The 13351-nt window shown below is 33.5% G+C and overlaps 1 protein-coding gene across 1 annotated transcript in view; it reads left to right on the top strand.

The window, feature by feature from the left end:
- Positions 1-11678: 11678 nt before the first annotated feature.
- Positions 11679-13351, top strand: part of LOC132183724 (25S rRNA (cytosine-C(5))-methyltransferase NSUN5) — an 8660-nt gene continuing 6987 nt past the window's right edge. The window contains exons 1-4 of the mRNA XM_059597120.1: positions 11679-11974; positions 12064-12122; positions 12217-12267; positions 12425-12560. Of these exons, the coding sequence (XP_059453103.1) occupies positions 11725-11974; positions 12064-12122; positions 12217-12267; positions 12425-12560 (496 nt within the window). The 5' untranslated portion in view covers positions 11679-11724. The remainder of the gene's footprint in view (positions 11975-12063; positions 12123-12216; positions 12268-12424; positions 12561-13351) is intronic.

Below are 13351 nucleotides of genomic sequence, written 5' to 3'. Positions count from 1 at the left end.
GGCCACATACCTAACATGATTAAAAACAAAAAAGAAAAAGAAATTATAGTAAAGTTGTTTATGTTTAAAAAAAAAAGAAAAAAAAGAAAGAAAGAATGAAAGTCCTTAATAATATAAATTATATTTGTATTATAAGGGTATTTTAGGAAATTTGATCACAATATGATTCCATTCACCAACATATTGTATTGTACCAAACGAAGGAATATGATTAGCTAGTCTATTCCAACGTTACAACCAAACAAAGGAATATGAATAGCTAATCTATTTTATACTCTTCTATTCTCAGTGGCAGCTAATCCTTTTCCAATGGACTAGACATTCCGCGAACCAAACGAGGCCTTAATAAAATGAGTAAAACCACTCAATCATAACCCTCTAATTTTATATTAGGTTTGTGTTAGATTTGCGGGTTACATTAAAAATTGTCATGCGTGTCGGATTCAGTTTGTATCGAAACATGGGTATAAAACTATATATGTCAATCATAATCCGATCCATTTAATTAAACAAATCAGCCTCCTCAACCCTAACCCTTTAATTTCATATTGAGTTTGTATAGTTTAAAAATTGACTATCCTAATAATAGTTCTAGAGTATGTTGTCTATTATTTTTATTTTCCTTGAATATTTTACTATTCTTCTTTCTCTATGGATATTCTACTATATTTGATATACAACTAAACATTTCAGTTCAGTGGAATTAAAAAAAAAAAAATGCTGAGACCGATCAAAATCCGTACGTCAACGTCAAATAGTCAAACAGACAAAAAAGGAACTCCCTGCGCACGTCTTAACACGGAAGTTTTGAGGCAACTTCTTACGTTGTTCGTCGCTTGATGGGCCCGCCCTTATCTTTGAAATCTTATTCCAACTTCTAATGATGTTTAATTTTTTAATTTGGGACTAAAACTGGGGTTAACTTCACAATCTGACGTAGTATTATCCCAACTGCTTGGCGTCACAATTAGGCACACGTCAAATCAAAATCCATCTTCTTAGCTTATCCTTTTTCTTCGAAGGCCGAAGTTTCTTTAACAAACAGTCCCAAGAATTTTCTTGAACTCAATTTATAAATTTATTTTGCATTTTTTTAATGTATAAATTGTATATAGTTTTTTAATTAATATGTGAATACTTACATAAATATACCACAATATTAACGTAACAGTTTCAATCAATATTGAAATCAGTCGTTATTTATAAAATTGTCACCCGATAGTATTGTGAGATACTTGTAATTTAAAATATCATTTTTATTAAAAACAAAAATGCACTTTTTAGTTTTTTAAAAGACTTGTGATAATTTTTTAGATTGAGTGGAAGAAATTTTTTTTAATCCAATTAGGAGAAAATTGGTGTCCTTTCTTAGAAGCTTCGTTCCATGGAATGCTCCAATGGACTTTATAGATTAGCTTAATTGAAGGCAATTCTTGGGCCCTACAATTTCAGGTGAGGAATTATCACCCACTCAAGGTTTCGTAGATATCGGTATCGCTGGATTCTTCTTTCGGTCATTAATTTTTATTTTCTGTAAACATTTATTGATCCAATTTTGTTATATTTGTTTTATCTGTGTCGTGCAATTTGCTGTGAATAATCAAATGGTGTCATAATTTTCAAAAAATGGTGTGAAAATTGAAAGTGTATTGTACTTCTTTGGTCGCCATGTTGAATTGAAAGTTTTCATCAGATACGATTGATTGGTCAGATCTCTTGCAAAATTCCCAATCTCCATTATTGACTTTCTTTTTTACCTAATATTATTTTATAGGGGAAGATACAGTTTATCTCCCTCAAGTTTCAGGAGTTTTTCAATTTTAACTCTAAAGTTCAAAAATTGGCAATCTACCCGCTAAAGTTTCAAAAATTAAAAATTTAAACCTTTTGTTTAATTTTTCCGTTAAATTAGACGGAAATTTTTTAAAAAAAGCCTGAAGGTAATGATGTAATTTCATAGATTTCTGTCCATTTTGAAGGAAAAATTAAACGGAGAGTTTAAATTGCCAATTTTTAAATTTTAGGGTTGAAATTGAAAAATCCTTAAAACTTCAGGGGAGTAAACTGCATTTTTTCCTATTTTCTATTTTGTGGTGTGGACTTATTTATATGACTCTCAATATACTTGAAAATGTTAGGTGGTTGACAATAACATTAAAATGCAGCCAATGGTCGTTATTTTTATTATTATTATTATTTTGTAATGATCGGCGCGACTTTAATCACATGCTAATATGTGTCAACAAGTTATAAAATAGTTGCAAGTATAACATTAATATAACATATATAATAACGAACAAACAAAAAAAGCCCAATAAACTTATAAGCAGGTTATAAATATAGGAGCAATATGATTACACTTAATATTTGTAACATTTTCATTGGATGTCTTTGATTGTTGCATGCTTGACTCTTCTTGTGCTTTCTCATCTCCTATGCTTTCAGTAATTAAATTTTCATCTTAATCTTCAGCACATTATTAAAACTCAAAATCTTTTAATGCATAATTTCAAATGAGATTATGAATAGCGATAGCTGTCACCTCAATTTTTACTTGTTTGAATATAGCATATGATTCAATATCTTCCACGTACTTGTTCAAATCAGGCGTTTCTGCAAAAGCTCTAGATTAGAGTAAAAAAAAATGTTTATTTTATTTTATTTCAAAATATGTAATTTGAAAATTCGATTTTTTAAAATATAGCTAACATTTGGTAAAATCACAATTTAACTTTTAAAATGCACTACAAAAAATTTTAACAATTAATGACTCCTTTATAATGACGTTTTCGCCCCCAAAAAGGTCATTGTTAAGCTAGTGACATTCAAATAGTATATTTTTCAAGATGACAGAAATTGCATAGACATGAATTTTGATTAAAGTCATTTGAATAGTAAAAATGTAGGAAAAAAAGGCTAAAATGGCACCTTTAGAAGGTGACATGTGAACAGTGCACATCACCTTCTTCTCTGTTGTTTCTCTATTCATACATCACCTTCTAAAATGTGGCGTTTTCACTATTCAAACGTCACTACCTTTTAAAAAATTATTAAACAAATTTTTTTTACCATATATATATATATATATGTGTGTGTGTTGGGGGGGGGTGTGTGGAGTGCCGTGTGGAACTTGGGAGAAAAACAACAATTTTTTTTAAAGCCTCAAGTGGCTCCACCACTGGGTGGCCAGAAAGGCACCCCTAGCCTTGAGGGTGACTCGTGGGCCACCCCTTCCCCCCAGGTGTGGCTACCGGTTTGACACCTGTGTTTTTTATTTTTTTATTTTAAGAAAAAAGTTTTGTGTGTGTGAAAGTGGAATTTTTTTTAAGTTTTTGGGTGTGGGTGATTGTTTTAAATGTAAACTTTGAGTGCCAATATTTTCAAACTTTGAAACTGTTCACACGTCACTATTCACAAGCGAATAGTGACGTGTTACTATTCATACGTCGCTATTCGCATGTGAATGGTAACATGATTGGGGGCTTCGCAAGGTAGTTAGTTTGTTCATCAAACATGCATGATTCAATTGCTGCAAACTAGTTAGTTTGTTCATCAAATTAGTGCTGCATGGCTATACTATACACTATAAATAGAGGGTCTGCAACAGATGCCATAAGCCTTCATGCTCTAAAAGAAAATCAAAACAATTTTGGAGGTTGCTGAACTATGTCTATGGCTATGGCACGGCTATGGCACAAAGGCTTGCTAAACTTGGAGAAGAAATCGAACGCGTCGAGAACCAGCCTTTGTGCCATGGTCATAAACATAGTTTAGATCTTTGTGCCCGAAAGAAAGTAAGAAAAAACTTGCTTTTAGGCAGAATAATTTATGCTGCTTTTTCATTGAACTTAAATAGAGAAGAGTTACAATTGTAGTTGATCACATTAAGCTAACAAGCTAATCTTGATGTGATAAGATAATAAACTAAGAGGGTTGATACAAAAGAGAGACCAATTACAAAAGAGAATCATCCACAAGAGGTTTGGTAGAATTGATCTGTTTGCATTTAATAACAATACTATAAATAGAAGTTTCTGTAGAATTAGATAACTCATAGCCTCCAGAGAGGCTCGTTTGCAATCTCGTCCATACAGGATTGCAGACGAGAGCAACCAAAGAGGCTCGTCCATAATCTCATCCAGACTAGATTGCAAACGAGAGGATCACTAGGAGTTACAGAGAGGCTCGTTTGCAATGTTAAGGAAGAGCATTATAATATTACATAGTAGAAGTGCCAAGTCAATCAGCATCATATCGCGCGTCTGCAATCTCGTCTGAACGGGATTGCAGACGAGCCTCTCCGTGACTCCCAGTGATCCTCTCGTCTGCAATCTCGTCTGGATGGGATTGTGGACAAGCCTCTCTGGACGCTATGAGTTATCTAATTCTACATAAATTCCTACTTATGGTATTGTTATTAAATGCAAACAGATCAATTCTATCAAACCTCTTATGGATAATTCTCTTTTGTAATTAGTCTTCTTTTTGTATTAACCCTCTTAGTTTATTATCTTATTACATCAATATTAGCTTGTTAACTTGATGTGATCAACTATAATTGTAACTCTTCTCTATTTTGCGCATTTGCAATGTAATGTTATAAGGTTCTTCCTTAACAATGCCATGGTTTGGAGGTTAGATATTTTGTTTTTTTTTGATAAAGAGGTTAGATATTTTATATCTACTGCAACTTCTCCACCCACACAAGCAACGTGCCACTCTTCCGACCATCTCTTTTCTCACTGACCCTATCCAGGGGTGGAATTAAGATTGTTTTTGGGGTCCGAACTTTTACACATATATATAATCCCTTTACGTGTGTTCACGTATTTATGTAAAATTAAATTAGCCAAAAAAATATAATAATCAAAGTAAATATTCAAAATATTAATATAACGACTTTACAAATACATAATAATATAAACTAATGGCAAAATAAAATATGCATAATTAATAGGGTCTAAGAAAAATGGGTAACTTTTTAGGAATCGGCATTATCTTGAGGGATTTCTTAGAAACAAACCGAACACAATCAGGTGTTAGTCGAATGCTGCAAAACAAAAAATAAATTAGAAGAAGAAATGAAATAACACAATAAAAAAGAAGTTATCTAATTTTATTTTTTTTAAAAAAAAAAAAAAATTAAAGGTGTTGCATTTTAATTAGCACATCGACTAAAAAGGAATGAATAACTCTCACGCTGCCAAATAAATTTCAATAGTACTACACTAATAAATTTTATGCCTACCACTTAAACAAACTAATTAATTTCAATTATTATCTTTTGTTTGTCATTTTTTTTTTGTTTTTTGTTTTTTGTTTTTTCTCTTGTAAAGTCTTTGTGTTGCTAGTTTCTATAAAAAGTTTTTGGGTGCTTCTTAACTAACCAATTCCACTATGGCGTCCTCAAGAGGTAGCTTAATTGGTTGGGCTACGTTTAATAAAGTGGAGGTCACTAGTTCGAATTTCCCTTTCTTTCTTGTGCGGACATGTCAAAAAAAAAAATCCACTATGGTCCAATTTCAAAAAAAAAATTCACTATGGCCCACTACCACCGAAACTGTTGGCAGCTTTCTCTTTTAGAGTATTTTTAGTATGTGAAATGACTATTCTATTAAAAAAGAAGAAGAGATAACCTTGATTAAGAATGAAAGAATGTGAATAAATCAAATTTGGTGTTAATATATATATATATATATATATATATATATGTGCTATCACACTTGGAATAGACACTCCGGGCCTTGTGAATGGTTATTATAAGGCTATTTTGTTCTACATTCTTCAATTTATAATAAAAGCTATTTTTTTTTTCTTCTAATGGAATAGCCTTTCCTCATGCCAAACGTAAAAGCACTCTTTCCATCTCAAGGTTTCTCTCAAGGGCTATGGAGTGGATTACTACAATAAATCGTATTATTTTTTTGCCTTGTTTTTGGTTATTTATATATATATGTCATTGATGATTTGTCTAAACAAGAAATATTGAATAAAATGAATCACATGTCTATGGTTGCCAATGCTTAAGTTACGAATCACAATTTAAGCCAATAAGAAATTATTGATTTGCTTTCTACAGGTTTCTCTGGAACTCTTCAGAATTGGTGGGATAAACACCTCACTGAAGAATCTCGAGAAACAATTACAAAAGATGTCAAGAAAGATGAAGATGGCTTACCAGTATTTGATGAGCAACATGGCACTGGTGAACCCGATAGTGTTAACACATTGATTTACACCATCATTAAGCATTTTATTGGAACACCTTCTAACATCACTTCTCGCATTTCTGATTTCCTGAATAATCTTCGTTGTCCTACTATGTCTGATTATAGATGGTATCAATATGTTTTTCTTTCTTGCGTTATGGTTAGATCTGATAGTCAAAAGCCTTAATGGAAAGAAAAATTTATTGATGGATTACCTTCATTATTTGCTCACAAAGTTAAAGATGAACTCATCAACTCTAACACTGGATTAATTGAATATGAAAACTTAACTTATGGCGATTTGTTTTCTACCGTTAAAAAACTTGGTATAAAAATATGCATCGATCAAAAAATGATAAGACAACAGTTGAAGAATAAAAAGAAAGTTAAATATGAAATGGGTAATTTTTGCGAACAATTTGGGTTACCTCCTATGGCTCCCTCCTAGAGAAATAGAAAGAAACCCGATAAAATTTTTAAGAAAAGACCTGCTCCATATTACAATAGTTACAAGAAAAGAAAATTTAATAAACCAATTAAAAAATCTTCAACAGCTAACAAATCCAAAAGGAATAACTCAAAATTTGATAAATATTTTTTCAAAGGAAAATGCTTTAATTGTGGGAAATTAGGACATTTTGCTGATAAGTGTCCTGAACCACCCAAAAATTTGAAGAAAGAAATTAATGCTTTGAAAATATATGACAATAAAAAAGACAGTCTTTTTAGAATCCTACAATCAATAAGTTCTTCTGATTCATCTGATTGTGATTTTTTAACAACTTCAAGTGACTTTGATTACCCTTCTACCAGTGAATTTTCTAATAATGATTTTAAAATTGGTTGTAATGATTCTTGCTACAAAAATGTCAAAACTTGCAATGTTCTCACAAAAACTGAAGAACAAGAAAATTTGCTAATTACTTTAATTTCAAAAATTGAAAATCCTGAATTAAAAGAAGACTACCTTAAAAAACTCAAGAATACATTGGTTAAAAATACTAATAAACCTAACAATACAAAAATCTCTCTTGATGAAACTTTGGAACGATTTTCTAAACAAAAATCCAAAGAGATTACTATCTTAGATTTGCAGCATGAGATTAGTAATATCAAGAAAGAAATTGCAGATTTAAAAAATGACCTTTTTACTATTAAATCTGATAATAATGATTTAAAACAACAACTATTAATACTGAAAATCCAAAATTGTTTTCAAGATCACGATTCTGATAATGAAAATGATAAGCAATCTGGGCATTCTGATGAAGCATAATCCAGCAATAAAGTGATTGCCAATGAAGTCAACAATGAAGTCAAGATTATCAGTCTTATTAACAAGATTGTTCCGCCTAAATGGTATTCTAAAGTTCATATTGTCATTGCTCCTGATTATGCCTTTGATACCATTGCTTTGATTGATTCTGGTGCTGATTTAAATTGCATTCAAGAAGGAATAGTGCCTAGCAAATATTTTGAAAAATTTACTGAAAGGTTGAATTCTACCAGTGAAAGCCGTTTGCAAAACAAATATAAATTAAATAGTATACATGTTTGTCAGGGTAATATTTGTTTTAATACTCCTGCTGTTTTTGTTAAAAACATATATGAAAAAGTTATTCTTGGTCTTCCTTTCATTTGTATGCTTTATCATTTTTCTGTTGATGAAACTGGCGTTTCAACTATTAAAATGGGTGTTGAAGTAAAATTTTATTTTGCTAACAAATTTAAAATTGATATTAGCCATTTTAACATTATCTCTGCTAAAACTAAACATTTAAATTTTTTAAAACAATAAGTTACATACACATACAAAAAGATTGCTGAACAACTTTCTGATAAGTTATTACAATCTAAAATTGCCTCTTTCAATACCCACATCATTGATCTTGTTTGTTCTGATCTTCCTACTGCTTTTTGGCATAGGAAACATAGGAAGAAACACATTGTTTCTTTACCCTACATTAAAAAATTTTCTGAAAATAAAATTCCCACTAAAACCAGACCCATTCAAATGAATGCTGAAACTTTAGATTTTTGCCAAAAAGAGATTGTTGATTTACTTGCCAAAAGGTATCATTCGTAAGAGTAAAGCTCCTTGGTCTTGTGCTGCTTTTTATATCATGAAAAATGTTGAAGTCGAAAGGGGAACCCTTAGGCTTGTAATCAATTACAAACCACTCAATGATGTACTAGAATGGATCAGGTACCCCATTCCAGATAGGAAGGATTTAGTTAGTCGTATCCGTGAGGCTATAGTTTTCTCTAAGTTAGATATGAAGTCAGGATTTTGGCAAACCCAAATTGATGATAAAGATAGGAATAAGACTGCTTTTACTACCCTGTTTGGGCATTATGAGTGGAATGTAATGCCTTTTGGTCTAAAGAATGCTCCTAGTGAATTCCAAAATATCATGAATGATATTTTCAATCCTTTCAGTCGCTTTACTATCGTTTACATTGATGATGTTTTGATTTATTCTAAATCTATTGATGAACACTGGAAACATTTGAATTCGTTTCTAGAAACAGTCAAGCACAATGGACTTGTTGTTTATGCTAAAAAGATCAAGCTTTTCCAAACCAAAATTAGATTCCTTGGTTTTGATATTTTTGAAGGTCGGATAAGACCCATTGACAGAGCCATTCAATTTGCCGATAAATTTCCTTATATCATCATTGATAAAAATGAGCTCCAAAGATTCTTAGGTTCTTTAAATTATATTGCAGACTTCTACAAAGATCTTAGAAAACACTGTAAACCTTTGTTCGATCGTTTGCTAAGCAATCCACCCCCCTGGATTGACACTCATACTTCTCTTGTTAGAGAAACTAAAGCCCATGTTAAGGCCTTACCCTGTCTAGGAATTCCTTCGGACAATGCATTCAAAATCGTTGAAACTGATGCTTCTGAAATTGGCTTCAGAGGTATTCTGAAACAAATTGTTTCTCCAGGATCTCCCGAACAAATTGTTCGATTCCATTTTGAATCTTGGAATAAGGCTCAAGCTAATTATAGTAATATTAAGAAAGAAATTATTTCTGTAGTTTTATGCATTACTAAATTTCAATCTGATCTACTAAAACAAAAGGTTTTATTACGCATTGATTGTAAATCTGCTAAATACATTTTGCAAAAGGATGTTGAAAATATTGCATCAAAACAAATTTTCGCCTGATGGCAAGCCATTTTAAGTGTTTTTGATTTTGATATTGAATACATTAAAGGTTCTAATAATTCTATTCCAGATTTTCTCATTTATGAATTTTTGCAGTGCCAGAATGGCAAGCAAAAAGGACAAAGAGAAGATTGAATCCAAGCCTTTGGTTTTGAAACCAAAGATTGCCATTTCTCCTCCAACTACCAATTCATCTATTGCTCTGGCCAATCGTTTCTCAGCCTTCAATCCTGGATCACTGGCCATTTACTCCAGTGCTCTTATTTCAGATTATGACCCTTTTGTCATCACTTCTCAAAAAACCTCTGCTCCTTTCATTAAATACAATAAAACCTCAGCTTATATCATTCTTCCTCATTCTGAATATTTATTTCATATTGAATTAAACCGATCTCACATTAAATTTCCTGCCCAAATTGCTACTTCCTACTTTCCTCCTCAATTTCATTGGATTCCTGAACATCCTCAAAAAACTCTTTCCTATTTTGCCAATATCTTACTCCAGACAAAGTCTGTCCATTTCAAACCTATTTACAGTAAGACTGATCCCCAAAAGCTCATTTATAATAGTGTCTATTTTAATAAAATCATTCTTGAAAAAGATTGGGGAAAACATCTCTCGCAACTCAAAAAATTAGATGATTTTCCAATACTTTTTTGCTATTACGATTATGTCAATGCTTGGTTCAAATTCATGCTCTTCCAAAATTCCAAATTTGACCACTCCTGATTCTTAAGCTTTGATAAAGAATTTGGAGGCATTCTCCCCCTCTGGTTTTCCAACTGGTGGAAAAAATTTGGTCTTATTCATGATATTCTCCCATTAAAAATTGTTGAGGCTTTTAAATCATTTAAAAATCTTTACAGTACTGATGAACATGGGGCCAAGTTTCCCCACACTCTCCATTTTGCTAAAAAATTCAAAATTTCCTGGATCATCAAGTGGCAATATGTTATTTTTGATGACAAGCTTGAACGCCATTGGTATATTAAATGGTGGGATAATTACACACGAACTGATAATATAGTTGATAATGTCAAAGCTCTGGTCCAGTTACCAAAAATTCAAGCTCCTCCAATTCCTAAACAATTAACCATTGACAATCCTGCCCACTTGATAACCCCCAGCACTTTCCTTTCTCCTCCCAAAGAGGCCGCTGCCCTCGCTACTTCTTCTGGTTCTACCAAGAAAAAATCATCTTCGAAGAAAAAAGAGAATAAGGACATTTTAAAAGTATTACTCAAGTCTCTCGATGACAGCTCTAGTTTTGATGAAGATAAAAAATCTGATGCATCTTCTAAAGCTACATTTAACCCTATGCGAGAATGGTATGAGAATTCTGGTTTTTCTGGTGACAGTCCCGATAATTATTATCCAGGAATTGAAGATTTATAGTTCATTTGCCCTCCTCATGGCACCAATAATTCACATCATTTGCCCTTTAGTGGCACTGTTTACAGATCATTTGCCCTCCTCAGTGACACTGTTTATAGTTCATTTGCCCTCCGTGGCACCGTTCAAATCATTTACCCTCTGTGGCACCATTTACAGTTCATTTGCTCCCCGTGGCACCGTTTACCATTCATTGACATTTGCCAGGTCATCATGGCACAGTTATACTACAGTCCCTATCGACATTACAGTACTTGCTACAGTGCCTGCCGACACTATAATATTTTCTTTTACTGTTAAATTTTCTTATGTAATTTTATTTACCCGCTGGACTTTGTCTATAAAAGGACAAGTCCCCTTCATTGTAAGGCAAAAGCTTTTAGCCTAAACACTTGAAATTCATCTGCAACCATTCTGCTGCTTTACTTGTAATCCTTTCTGCTTTTGTGTAATCTCACTATTTCTTTGAATTTGTAAGTACTTTTGTTAATCAAATCTTTTAATATCTTTCCATTATTTATTTGTTTTATTTTTCTTTTACCCTTTTATACGCTCTAATTTCGCACTTACTCTGAAAAATCTTGCATCATTTTTATTTTAATTGCATTTACCTCCAACATGGATGGTTCTATTGTTTTATTTTCATTTATTTTTAATTAGTTTGTTTCATTTATCTTTTGATATCTCTCCCCTCCTTGGATATATATAACGTAATTATATATACGTAATTATCTGTTACGTACATAAAGACAACGTCGTCGTCTGTTGTTCGCCCGTAATTATCTTGGAATATATATTTGCATGTTAATTCCGTAATTATCTGTTGTTCGCCCGTTTTGTGTTTTGCTGGGTTCTAAAGACAACGTCGTCGTTTAAAACGCAATGAAAAAGCCCAAAACCCCTAAACCCATTTGTGTCTCTCTTTCTCTTCGAGTTTTGAGTAATGGCGCGTGGCAAGAAGGCGAAGCCTATAACGGCAGCACCGAGAGCGGCGGAGAAACCGGAAACCAAGCGGCTGAGCAACGCCGAGCGGTCGGCTTACTTCTCGAGGAGAGAGGCGGCGAAGGTATTACGAACCGTACTCGAAGGCGACGCCCGGCGCCGAGCCGTCGGCTCCATCAAATCGCTCATTTATCGACCTTCTATCAGGAACAAGAAGGGCACGTTCGCTCTGGTCTGTGAAACACTCAAGCGTAAGTTTCCACCGACCAAACCCCTTAAAAATATTACTCCACTGGTAAATTAGTGCAACTTGATGTGTTGGATTTGGTGTTGCTTTCAGATCTTCCCATTATCAAGGACGTCTTGGAGGCTGCTGGCTTGCTGAAAGGCAAGTGGAAGGTATAATAACAGCACCTTCTTCTCTATGTGGGTTTTGCTTGTAAGCTGACAATAATTCAGTAACGCTAATAATCTGCTGATTCTGTTGCTGTAGAGGCAAGAGGAATTAATTTACATAATCACATATGACATTCTTTTTGGGAAGGTAAGTTCCGCGATTACCCTCTTTCTGTTTTTGTTTTTGGAGCAAATAAACTTCTCATCATATTATCAAAGAGTGCATAGTGTCAACCCAATGTTTGTGCCTCTGCTCTGTCATTTGAATATGTGAGATAATCCTTAACATGGATTCTTGTCTCCAGGCTGTTTCGTTAGTTGGGGATGCCGAGGTGTTTCTCATGCACCGGAAAGATGCTCTACAGGCAGCTTTGGCGCAGCTGTTAGTTAAGAAAAAAGTGAAGACCGCTCAAGATTTGGTCCAACTTTATCAAATACCTGGTGTGTGTGTGTGTGTGTGTGTGGGCGCACACGTTTACAATTGTTGATTTCATGTAAAGCTTCAAGTAATAGAGATGGAAATTATTTGGCTTCATTCACTATTTGAGTTCTTTTCCCCTTAGCAAAATGAAGAGAGAAGCTTAGCTTTATAACTTGACCATTGAAAACACTCCGCATATGTCATAAAATGCCTGCTTAGGTTTTTGAGAGATAGAATGCGTGTGGTGGGGGGGATGACTGGTGGTGAGAAAGTGGTGGTGGGGGCAGTTGGGGAATTCAGCCATGGGTGGCTGCAGGTGTGGTGCCAGTGATGGACGTTTCTAGTGTAAAAGAAGAGGGGTTCTTTAAATCTATATATATATATATATATATAGAGAGAGAGAGAGAGAGAGCTGCAGGTGTGGTGCCAGTGTTGGAGGTTTCTAGTGTAAAAGAAGAGGGGTTCTTTAAATCTATATATATATATATATAGAGAGAGAGAGAGAGAGAGAGAGAGCTGCAGGTGTGGTGCCAGTGATGGAGGTTTCTAGTGTAAAAGGAGAGGGGTTCTTTAAATCTCTCTCTCTCTCTATATATATATATATATATATAGAGAGAGAGAGAGAGAGAGAGAGAGAGAGGCTGAAAATGGTTTCTGCCTTTTGAAAGCAGAACCCATTTGCTGCCCTTTAGCCTTAGTTTTCCTTTGACCAGGAAATTGTTTTCCCATTAACTTCCATTTTCAGGCTGAGCCAAACATCAGAAAATGTGATAAATACTTTTGCGAAAACATTATACATCAAAACAGTCTT

Source organism: Corylus avellana, chromosome ca6 (assembly GCF_901000735.1).
Source record: "Corylus avellana chromosome ca6, CavTom2PMs-1.0".
NCBI lineage: Eukaryota > Viridiplantae > Streptophyta > Magnoliopsida > Fagales > Betulaceae > Corylus > Corylus avellana.
This window is presented reverse-complemented; position numbering and strand designations above follow the sequence as displayed.